Source organism: Uloborus diversus, chromosome 2 (assembly GCF_026930045.1).
Source record: "Uloborus diversus isolate 005 chromosome 2, Udiv.v.3.1, whole genome shotgun sequence".
Lineage (NCBI taxonomy): Eukaryota > Metazoa > Arthropoda > Arachnida > Araneae > Uloboridae > Uloborus > Uloborus diversus.
The window spans coordinates 214407346-214420567 of NC_072732.1; the positions used below are offsets into that span (position 1 = coordinate 214407346).

At 33.4% G+C, this 13222-nt stretch overlaps 1 protein-coding gene across 1 annotated transcript in view; it reads left to right on the forward strand.

Moving 5' to 3' along the window:
- The window catches only part of LOC129216790 (patj homolog), a 692348-nt gene that overhangs the window by 675303 nt on the left and 3823 nt on the right, over positions 1-13222 (forward strand). Inside the window, exon 18 of the mRNA XM_054851005.1 lies at positions 7018-7129. Within this exon, the coding sequence (XP_054706980.1) occupies positions 7018-7129 (112 nt within the window). The remainder of the gene's footprint in view (positions 1-7017; positions 7130-13222) is intronic.

A 13222-nucleotide genomic window follows, 5' to 3' on the forward strand; every position in this document is an offset into this window, starting at 1 on the left:
ATATCTTAAGCGTAACAAATTATAGGCTTAATGTAAAAATACGCGGTTTTTCTTGAATGTTACATAAGTTTTCAAAAAATAAAAATAAAAAAGCTATCTAAATACATTATTATTTTCTCATTTGAGCGATTCTACCGTCCCGTGAAAGATAATTAATTAAACTAAAATGCTCTTTATACGGTAGGCTGTCTGTTTAACGACGTTCTATTTAACGACTTTCTCTATTTAAAGACGGCTCTTCACGGTCACAGATGGTCTACTATAGTGTTAAAAGCATTCTATTTAAGGACGCTTTCTACTTAAGGCCAATTTTTTGTGGTCCCTTGAAAGTCGTTAAACAGAGAGCGAACTGTATTTTTGTATGCACAAAATGTACAAATTATTAAGAACCAATTTATTAGAACTAGCTGCGTTGCCCTGCCTTGCCCGGTGCACCTGGAATATAAAAGTTATTTCAAGTGACGCATGTTCAATAAATTGGCTTAGATAAAAGAAAAAAATAATATTTTCCTTCAAAGTAATGACAACATAACCCTAAAAATCCCTATTTAAATTTCGGCATTAGTCTCCAAAAGTGCCCTTTCAAATGAGATAACTTCGTAATAAAATTAACACTCCCCTAAATGTCCCAACTTCTCCCTAAATTTTAGTGGGGATTTTCAAGGAATGTTCTCCTAATTCAAGTAAGGATTTATAGGTTCTGCTGACACTACTGTGGGACTGTTGGCTTTATTTTAAACACCTGTCAAGAAAAATTTCTCGAATTACCCGAATTAATAAAGAGAAATTTTTCTGAAAAGGTCTTTAAAATGAAGGCAACAGTCCCACAGCAGGACCTATAAGTCCTTACTTGAATTTGGAGAACATTCCTTGAAAATCCCCAATAGAATCTCGACAATAGTCTCTAAAAAAATCCTTTTGAGTGAGTACAACAGTCTGCAAAATTCCCATCAGAGTAAGGACAACAGTCAATAAAAAATCCCATTAGAATGAGGACAATTGTCTCCCAAACTCTCAATGAGGAAAAAAATAAGATTAATAAAACTATTTTGTAAAAAATCTAAATTTAAATGTAAAGCAGAAAAACCTTCACCTTACCTTGAAATATTTGAAATATAATTGTCATCCGAGATCTCAAGCAATTAAAACTGTATATGTACTTAACCTAAAGCTTCAAAAAAAAAAAAAAAATCTTTTCCAGTTTAGCTTGATTTTAGAGATATTATCTTTAGTACAGCTGTGCACTAATAGGTACCATTCTCCGATTCTGTTTTCCTGTAAATCGAGAATTTCTTGAACTTAATTGGTGTCAAAATGACTAAATCCACCAATTCTAAATTAAATTTCAAAATCATTATCCATTTAACTTTTTCAGATTAGTTTGTTTTACACAGTACGTGGGAAGTTAAATATATATTTTTCAGAAAAAGAAGGTGTTGATGATTGAAAAAGCTAAACTTTTACACGTGCAGCCTTTACTTCGCTTGTAAAATATTATTTCACTTGGAATTCTGGAGGCAAAATGAATAAATAAATAAATATATAAATAAATAAAATAATAATAATGATAAAAATCTAATTTGGATTCTGAAATTTTGAATTCAAATCATGGTTTTCGCAATCACGAGTTTAGGCAGGACCCTACTCATTGGAGTTATTGTTTATAGACATGGCCCCTGTCCCCTCAAGCCTGCCCTTCCTCCTGAGCGGTTACGTATGTATAGTTGTGTGTGCGTGTAGGCGTGCGTGCGTGCATATGTAGGTGTGCGTGCGTGCATGTGTTGGCTATGTTTGTGTGTGTGAGTAGACCCGCGTGTATGAACGTATGCGTGAGTGTATGTGTGTAAAGGCGGGTGTGTGTGTGTGTGTGTTAGGGCGAGTGTGTGTGTGCGTCAGGGCAGGTGTGTGCGTGTCAGTGTGTATGTGTGCAAAGGCTCCCGCGTGTGTGTGTGTGAGTGTGTATGGAGTGCGCGTGTGTAGGACATGCACGCCACCAGTGGAGGGACAGTGGTCAGGACCAGAGGAGGCACGCCAGCAGAGGCCAATGGGCGGTGGTGCTGCAGAGGCCCCTGGTCCGAGCTGAAAAAGAAACCACAACATCAAGGACGGTCAAATGAAAACGATTAACAATCGTGATTGCCTAATCTTTACTAATAATAAAGCTGAAAGTCTCTCTGTCTGTCAGGATCTCTGTGACGCGCATAGCGTCTAGACCGTTCGGCTGATTTTCATGAAATTTGACACAAAGTTAGTTTGTAGCATGGGAGTGTGCACCTCGAAGTGATTTTTCGAAAATTCGATGTGGTTCTTTTTCTGTTCCAATTTTAAGGACAAAATTATCATAAGATGGACGAGTAAACTACGAAATTATCATAACGTGGAACCGTAACATGGGTACAAGCCAATTGGCGAGATACGAAATTATCATAACGTGGAACCGTAACATGGGTACAAGCCAAATGGCGAGAAAATTCACCACACATTATTTGTAAATATACAGACGAACCAAAAGACCTTTTAATTTTTCTATTACGGGCAAAGCCGTGTGGGTACCACTTGTAAATAAAATATATAAATAAAAATACGCTAAATTAAAAATTATATTCGCTATACATTGTTTTTCCTGTTATTTTGAAAGAACTATTCGCTCAAATATTTGGCTTCCTTTCTCTCTCTCTTTTTTTTTTTTTTAATCGTTCCTGTGACCTGTCACAGGGGTTTGTCGGACTCCGTATGCCTAACTTATACAGCTAAGATGGGCTGAGGAGTTAAGATATTTCCTGCAGTTAATTGAAAATTCCGTGATCCTTGATTTTGCCATCAACTAGCAGTATTGATCACCGAGCCTCCACTATCTTGAGGACTCTCCCCCTCCCCCTCATACTATCGGATACTGGTCTCGACGATAGTGTAACAGCGTCTCTAATGATAACACCCCCACCCCTCCCTTGCAACTGATAAAATACTGATAAATACAGATAGCAGGAGACTTTACGAACTAGGACAGACTCAGATCAACACACAATGTCATATGGTAATGCGCAATTTTAATAGCTTGTTCATTCAACTTATAGCACCACACATTCCTTTTGCGCAGTTTTATGTGGTAGTTAGCCTATCAGTGCCGGGGCGATAACTTGTGGTGTCACCCCCCCCCCCCTCCCCTTTTCCCAATAAAAAAAAAGAACTTAATGTTTTCTGGAAGCATTAATTTTATACAAAAATAAGTTATTAAAATAAAATAAGTACGCATATGACGAACTTTTTTTCTCTAAATGTGTAAAAAATTATGTATGAGTTTTTAAATTATGTTATGTATCTACGTTACTGGGCTTATCGTAACTATATTTGCATCTTGACTGTGCATAATTTTATTTCTTCATCTTGCAGTTTGTTGTATAATAAATGAAAGTTTTCTATCTTCTAACGGGTGTTTACGCTAACAAAATGAGTTAACGATATTGATATGCTTATGAACTGATTTTAAAAATATCTTTCGTTCCAACCTTTACCTCACGCTTTGCTTCAAATCACAGTAACGGTAGAGCATTAAACAGAACAAACATGCTGCAAAACTTTCGCTTTCAATGAATCTCAAAACTACAGAACTGTAATGAGCAGTTGCACTATTACGCAGCTTGTCGCACTATTACTTGAGCGTCCAAGGATGCTCAATGCTTATTATTTTCTTTAAACCGTGAGTGATTATCTGCTCTATTTTCAAAACCATTTATTGATCATACGTAAGTATTGATCATACGTAGTGTACTGTCCGTCCATCGCAAGAAAATCTCCTGCCGAAAATGTCTGCACCTGTCTACTGCCATAGCAACGTGGCGCGTCTCATTTTTTCAAGGGAAGCTTAGTGTTGGAAAAAACTCGAACGACTGCACAAAGGCGAGCAGACGAGTGGCGAAATGGCGCAAAAGCCTTTCTGCTAACCCTTGCAGAAAATGAACGAAATCCGTTTCTATGGCAGTAGACGGGCTCAGACTTGACGGCGGGAGCTTTTTTCGTGAAAGACAGACAGTACGTATGACAAGCTATCTCCCGAAGTTTTAAATCGAGATTTGTGTGAGAAAAATTGAAATTTCCCAAGGATTCTACGTTATCTCGTCTCGTTTTTTCATGTCTTTAATTAGCGGAAATTCTAGTAGCATAAGTTTTCTCAGCAGTCTGCGGGGCAAATCAAAAATCATGCAATAGTCTGAAAGATAAACAAACATCAGAAATCTTAAAATCTAAATTAGTACCCAGAATTGTTTACAAATGAGATGCTAATACAAGTACAAGCTACCTGTGAGTTGTATCCCAGAAAATGTAGTATAAATCTACCTCTGGTGAAGTTTAAGATTTTTTTCGTTAAACATTGTAGAAGTTTTTCTTTCCTAAAAAATAGTCTGCAGATTTTTTAGCGAATACGCATGGCGCAGCATCGCGCTGCTTCTGCTACTGGGACGGAGATATCAACTTAGAAAAATAAAATCTTCTTTTCTAGTTCTTATATTTAAAACTATTTACAGAAGCTTAGAGCGCTGATGTGTGTGTGTGGTTTTTTTTTTTTTTTTTTTGAGCAATCACGATTGCTTATTGTTCTCACTTGACTGTTTTTGACGTTCCTTTGATTTTTCCCACCGCCACCCTCCACACCATCACCGTCGACGGGCTCCTCACGATGCTGCTCCTATAGCGAAAGCCGTCTCCAGGTTGCATCCATGTCCTACACACACGCGCATACATACACAACTACACACACACACACACACACACAAACACATACACATACACACACGCATACATACAGACACCCACACATACACACACAAAAACATACACACAACTACCCACACATTCATGCCTGCACACAGACACAAACACATATGTCTACACACACATACACATACCTCCCCACACACATTCATACACACAACTACCCATACACTTATGCCAGCACACGGACACAAACACACATGCCTACACACACATACACATACCCCTACACACAAACACCCATACCCCCCACACACACACACACGCCTACATACACACACTCGTGATTGCGAAAAACATAATTTGAATTCAAGATGTCAAAATTCAAATTATTTTTTTTTGTTATTATTATTATTATGCACGACGAACTAAATTCAAGAAAAACTATTTCTCCGTGTCTGGTAATAAATACTATCGAATGTTTTTCTCTCTCAATCTCTCTCTCACACTTGAAAATATCGCATTCCTACCCTTTTTTCACCTTGGCAATTTCTTTCATATTGGATATTTTTTGTACCTATCATTATTTCTTTCATGTTATTTCATTTTAAAAGCTTAGATATGGTAATTATGAATGATTTTTAAATCATATTTATTGTAAGAAGTTATTTATATCAAGGATATTTTATTGAACTCCTTTTAAATGTTTACGATTTCATTTATCTGCTTAAAAATAATTGTTCTTTTGTAATGAATTTTTTTTTAACAGTATGTGTTATTTAGTATTTAGACTTAGCACATTTCAATAGAATACTTAAGTGATTTTGGGGGATTCTTTTATATATTACAGTATAACCTTTTAAATGTTCTAATTTACCAGAGTTCTTCCCTTATGATATTTAGTGTAATTAAACTGCAATAGTGCTCTGAAGATGGTACAACTTTTAGAAAACGTGGAATAATGAAATAAAGAACATTGAAATACAAAATGAAACATATTTCATAAAAAAAAAAAGTAATGTTTTAAACCTGACCTCAATCCTTGATTTGCAAAAATTTGTCGAAAAACAAAAAAACACAAGAACTCTCTTAATAAATATTCGAGTTAAAAATGATTTTTCCCCTGTAAATCTTTCTTTTCTACAAGAAGAGTGCTGTTGCAGTGAAGTAGTTTTTTTTTTTCTTTCGTGGCGGGATAAAACATAATTAAGAATTCTGATTTTCTGAAATAAATTTTATTGGTTTTTGGTGTGAATACTGACAGTAATGAAAATTATTCACTTGTCTAACTTTCATACGAATTATACAAGTTCGAAAAATAAAAATAGGTTTTAGTACGAAATATTAAGTATACACATATTGGTAGGAAAATAGTTTATTTAAATAAACTTTAATTATATATTGGAAATGATTTTTTTCCCTGTAAATCTATTTTTTAATTTTTATTTTTAGTGCTACGGGAAGAGTACTGCTGCAGTGAATGAGTTTTTTTTTTTTTTTTTTGTATGCGTTTTCGTGATAGGAGAGCACATAATTAAAAATCCTGATTTTCTGATATATAGTTTATTAGTTTTTGATAAAGATAAACAGTAAAAAAAAAACTACTTGACAACTTTCATACGAAGTATACAAAATGGTGAAAAATAATGGTATGTTTTTGTAAAAAATAAGAATTATAATTGGAATTGATTTTTTTTCCTGTAAATCTTTTTTTTTTTTTTTTTACGGAAAGCATCCCGCTGCAATGAAGCAAAAAATGTTTTAATTGTTTTCGTGAAGGTGTAAAACGTACAAGAAATAATGATTTTTCTACACACATAAGTTTTTGACGATGACACTAACGAAAGTTATGAGATTCACTTGTTCACACAATATACGAATTATACAATTAGTAAAAATTAAATGGAGATGTTTCATTACTTTTTTAGAAAGTCTCTAGATTAAGATTAACTTGCGAAGTATTTTGCATAAGGTAGTATTTTGCAAATGTAACTAAAATATTTCATTTTTTCCCAGCTCGAGGGTTATTTGATTAGATAATAATTACAGCAAACTGACAGTTTTTGTTAGTTGAAAATCTGTTTTAACTAAAAACTTCATGTGAGTAAAAATGAATGATTCTAAGATTGATATTTTTCAGAAGTAGCTACTTGTCAAAAGTTTGAATTAAAATTCATTGCGAATTGTTCATGTGTCAATTGCATTTATTTATTTCAATACAGAAATAGTTTTCTTTTCGCTCATTAAATTTCGTTCTAAAAATGAGAGTATAATATTATGGAAATAACAGTTGTATCTTTTTTGCAGGACATATCCGGAGAAAAGCAGGTGCTTCCATCTCTCGGCAGACAGAATATTCTCAAGCTACTAGATTCTCCTGTAAAAACTATTCGTATTCAAAAAGGGTCTAATATATTTGGTAAGTGCTCAATTGTAATTGCAATAGAACCTTGTTTATCCGAGCCCCGTTTATCCGGATCTCCGGCAATTTCGGATCAAATTTTTAGAATTAAAAAATACATATTTACTTATAATAGTAATTTGTACTTTTAATCATTTTCTTATTTAATACTTTTTACCCTGGTCTATTAACTTGAAACAGGTGGTAAAATTTTAAAGGAATAATCTCCAAAAGTTAACTCTAGAGAAACTTAACCGATAATCACTCGGTCGACATTTTTGTGAGAAAACGTGGGTTGATTTTTTCATCACGTTAACTTTTGCCAATGACAAGTATGAAAAATTCAATTCATTATTAGTTGACGGTTATTAATTTTTATACGAATACGTGACATTTTCAAGCACACAAATCAATGATCAGCGACGAAAAATTAAACCATTCAAAACTTAAATTTAATGCAGTTTTAATTTTAAGGGGTCACAGTACCTTTCAAACATTTTTTTTTTAAATTTAAGTACATTTTATTTCTTTGAAACCATAACATGCATACTTATTTCTTTATCAATAATTTATTTTCAAAATTTAAAAATATTGCCTACTTTTTTAAAAAATTCCAAAAATTGAAGAAAATTTAATTTTTTTGAGATCTATAAGGCTTTTTCATTTTTGCTAAACGATCACTATAATCATGTCTAAAATTTTGTGCATTCATTTTCTTATGAGTTTATTAGAAAATTTTCTGCGATTAATTATGTAAAAAATCAAAGTTTTTTTTTTTAAATTCGTTTTTAAAGGTTTAACATGCTCTAAACATTTGAGTAATTTATGAAATGCTTATCCAATGCACAGTTTTGTCAAATATGTTATCCCAATTGCAAAAAGTATTACTTTAATGCTGTATCTTTAATAGAAAAAAATCCTTAAGGATTCTAATGACATGAAAACACAAAAATACCATCATCGAGAAAAAGCGGTTTAAAGTTTTTCTTTTGCATATGAACAGGCCCGCCGTGAGCGGGCGTGCAAGGCGTGCGCCGCACGCCTGAGGGGCGCTGAAGAAGCGCCAAAGTCAGTTTCAACATGCTAAATCAAAGGAAACGAAATAAAAAAAAAACGGTTTATAAAAAAAAAACGGCTCACGGTTTATTTGTAGTAAAAACTTGTTCTGCTTGTGTTGGTCACTTTGTATCTTCTTCCCGTAAAAGCAAGGTAATTTTTAACATATGATCAGGACAATCCGAAGATGGGGGGGGGAGCCAAGTGATGAGAGGGGGAGCCATAAACTGAGCTTCTACTGTGCATTAAAATTTAGTTTTCTTTTTTAATAATTTTTATAAAGCATTTTTCTTAATCTTAAATAGTTTTCAAAATGCTAGCATATTATACTTAATTTTTTGAAGCAAAAAAAAAAAAAAAAAAAAGTGATGTGTACAATTACGCGAAAATATTCGGTACTTTTCTATTATACTCTCATTGTTGTTGTTACCGTGAGTTAGACAGCATTAAAATAAGGCCAATGTTTTTTAGCCGCTGGAGTATTTTTGTTTTACGAGTAAAACCAGTTTCCTTTTCCCTGTGGGTGTGTGTGGAGCTAACTTAAGGGCCGACTGGTCTTTCAGCCCATTGCGGGGAGGTGCGCCCTCGAACCTCATCACCTACGCATTTTTTGCGCCCTCGGTTTTTTAGCGCACTTTAAACTCTGCGTCCTCGGTTTTTTTTTTTTTTTTTTTTTTTTTTTGAGCCCTCGAACTTGTGTGTCTTTGTTGATTTATTTATTTATTTCTAATTTGCGTGCTTTGGGAGTCAAGGCTGGCGCCCTCTTGAGGACCCAGTCCGCCTCTGTATGCACTGTGAGGAAATTAATTTATTTCACGAAATGCATCTGTTCCTTACAGCAATAGTTGAGCAATTTATAAAAGCTTCGTGGGAGTGCCTTCGGATTTTTGGTATTTCGAATTTTGACCGTCTATTGCAATATGCGTTGACAAATATGTATCTTTTGAGCTCTCCAGGAGAAATTTGAAATGATGGACGTATGTGATACATAAGGTTCGAATTTAATGCAACTTTCCAGGACATTTGCCGAAAATCTGCCCTTCCAAAAGGTCGGGGGGAAGACTTATGTGCTGATTATCAAAGCTCATTGGAGTCCGGGCGCCAGCCGGGGATGAGATAAAATGTGTTTCACAATTTTCAGAATTCTTTTTCATGTCTTCCGTGACAAAATACGGCCCGGATAAGCTTGAAGGGTTGGATAGATGTATGCGTCTTGAAAGGATTTCCCTGAGGTTCGGCATCTTTCGGCGGTTCATCCACGGTCCGCGAAAAATGTGTTGATGATCCTGGAACGTGGCCTGAAAGTATTGATACTTATAATGCGAATGCTTTGGTAGGTCGTGGTCCTGTTCAGGTACATAATCACAACTTCTCCATCAATGACGCTGGTAGAAAATTTGCTGCCAATTATTACAACAGAAATCTTTCAAATGGTGAGAAAGTCAATAGAGATTGGCTTGTTTATTCCATTTTGAAAGATTCAATGTACTGTTTCTGTTGTAAAATTTTTGGCAACAATTCAAGTAGTTTTAGTGATGCAAAAGGCTTCTCAGATTGGCAGCATTTATCATTAAATTTAAAAAGGCACGAAACAACTGTTTCCCATAATCAAAACGTAAAATCCTGGTACAAATGAATAAGATGTTAAAAATTAAGACATATACACATAAGTAAATATACAAATGTGTATAAATTTGTTAAAAAAATTAGTAGCAAAATTTGAGGAATGTCGCACAGATGAACATTTTGAAGTAGTTTTAGAGGAAGCTACCAAATTAGATCACGAACTCAACATTGAAGCCGATTTCTCGCCTGTAAAATCACTCCGTCCAAAACGAAAACCCAAACAATTTGAGTATGAACAACGCGACGAAGTTCTGTTAGATCCTAAAACCAATTATAAAGTAGTTTTTTTTTATGAATCTTTGTTCAGACATTAATTTCTTTAAGAGGTCGATTTGAAGAACTACAAGCATTTGACGATGTGTTTGGCTTTTTCGGTAGCAAATTATTTAGCCACACAAAAGATGAATTACTAAAGCATTGTAATGATTTACATTCAAAACTAAAAGACGACTCAAGAAATGAAGCAGACATTGACGGCGTGGACTTATTCGATGAGATTAATGCTTTAAAACTACACTTTCCAGATATCGAGTCTAATGATCCACATACACTTTAATCATCTCTTTACAAACGAATTAATTTCATCTTTTCCCAATACAGCAATAGCATTAAGAATCTTATTAAATCTGCCACTTTCGGTTGCATCAGGTAAAAAAACTTTCTCGAAGTTAAAAATCATAAAAAATTGTTTAAGATCAACTATGCATCAGCAAAGACTTAGTAATTTGTCAATTTTGTCTCAATTTTGTCTATAGAACATGAAATTTTAGACAATTTGGACACGCAAAAATTAATAGCAGATTATGCGAGCAAGAAAGCAAGAAATGTGTTAGATGCTGTATTAGCACATATTAGCACACAAGTCATACAAATAGTATCTCCCTCTCTTTGTTCTAGAAGTAAAGTCGCATCCGTTTTTAGGCACTACCTCCACTACCTCACCCTATAAATTCTCCACTTTCCTGAACCATTCCATTTATTACAGGTATTTTACTTTAGCAACGATCTGAAAAAAGACTGCCTGGTTTCATTTTGCTCTCTCTTTTTTTAAATTCATGCCTCGAAAAGCTAGACATTGACACATCAAAAATTTTACAATTGCAATCATTTTTAGATCTTCGCTCAACAGAGTGCTTTTTGCAATTCCAATAAATTTTACTGTGCCTTATCAATGATGTACTTATTTATCCAACATTTAGTTTACTTCAAACCGTTTATTTACCGACCGAATGTGCTAAACAGAAGGTTATCCTATTCAGAGCAATGCAACCTACTTGAAATATCACATGTTGCTCGTAATTGAACATGGTTTGTTCTAAACAACTTGCAAGAAAGCAAAAAATATGCCAATTTCTGTGCAGGTATTTTTCTTTTTTTTTTTTTCCTGGAAAAATGTCTTTTGCTTTGTACATTTCGCACGAAATAAGGAATAAAATGTTGTGTTTTCATGAACGAATTTGACAATCCGAAAAAAGTAAGAGTTACTGGGAAGTTCTTTTTCTTTGTTTTGCTTGTATTTTTCATTTTAAATCAAGAAATGCTATTACTTACTCCCTTATGTTTTCTACTTGATATGAGTATTGCCTTCTTTTCTACGCTCACTCATAATCATATTGGTTTTTGTAACTGTTTTAAAACATTTTTAGTGGGTTTGAAACTTTGTCATAGAAATGTAGTATAAAAAAACTTCTCAAAATAAAAATACAACTAATTGCTGTACTTATTTCTGTTACTGTTTCATGTCTCATTAATTACGGATCTGTTTTTCATATTTTCGATCATAAACTAAACATATTACTCGCTTTCTAAGCTTATTGCTTGCTTATTAACTTCATTGCCGACATTTAATTTCCGATGTTATTTTATACATGTCAAGCTCCCTCTCCAGAGAAATATTAAATCAAAAATATGACTTAATTTTATTATTTTTTTCTTGAAAAGTTTCATTTAAGATACTGAAGCAACAGGTTGCATATTAGTAAGCGTTACGTGCTAGCTAATCACCAAAATAAGCAAATTGATAGAAGAATCTATAAATTGCAAAAGTGGCAAAGTGTCATTCATCTTCTGCTTTCTCACGTAGCAATAAAAGAACAACTTATGTATCTCGTGTGTAAGGAACATGGAAATTTTTGCGCTGGCAAAGAGATTTCTTTTTTTTCGGGGGGGGGGGGAGATCGCTGGGTAAATCAAGCTACAAAGTTTTTTTAACCTACTCAAAAAAAAAATAAATAAATAAATAAACAAATAATAAAAATAATAACATTAAAAATAAATAAATTTTCATGACCCTCGGGGGAGGGGCCGAATAGCCCATGATAGGGGGGGGTGACCAAAATAGGTTTCGCACGCGGGCGCTCCGACGTCTAGCAGCGGGCCTGCATATGAACACATAGCGAGCATGGCCCAAAACATTTCATAACTTTTTAAATAGTTGAACTAAAGTAATGAAACTTTTCCCCTGTGTTCAGAATAGTTTTTAGTTTTGAAATAAGCAATAAAACATTTTTTGATCGTTTCATCATTTTTGAGGTACTGAAAGCCCTTAAACTGCATTGAAAAATATAGATGTTTTCAATCTTTTACTTAATAAATAATAATAAAAAAGAAATCTTTTAAAATTTTATTTCATAAAAATTTTAACAATACTTTTAAACTATATTTATCTAGAATTTTGAAGAAATATTTCTATTTTTCATAAGAATCCTTAATTATTTAGATTACAAACGTTTATCCGTCATTTATATTTTTATATTGCCTCAAGTGGACCAAATTTAAGAAATAAACATAGTATGTTTTTTTTACATAAAAATATTTGTTAATTCAAAATAAAATTTTTGTGTAGGTAAACAGAAATAACAAATAAGGGGGGATAGAAATGACGATAAACTGTGAAAAGGTTTTAAGGTTCATTTTTCGATGCTTAAAGCCATTAAATTATTACATATCCTTACCTTTTATTATTACATATCAACTTCACATTTGTATCTTGTTTATTTTATCTAAATTGTCTCTGGTATTGGAACGGGAGGAAATTCGCCTAAGTGGCATATTTATGCGACTCACAATTTTGTTTTCAGAAAAGTTTTAACTTATTACAAACGTAACAATGTTCTCATTTTATTACTATTTGAAATTTGATGAAATAGTCTCTAAAAAATAACAAGCTCGCTAAAAGCACTCTAAATCGGTAGGTAAATACTTTTACTTGAAACTATCTTTAAAATGGGGGACAGAAATTACAAAAAAAAAAAAAAAAAAAATAGTTTTGTCACAACAAGCGAAAAATATTTTCATTTCTTTAATTAAACTAATTCATATTTTATAAAATTTGTTATTACACTTTCGGTAAACCAATTTTTTTTTTTTTAACTTACTTTCAATTTCTAAGAACATATTGTGGTGTATCGAGCTTATCGAACTCCGCTA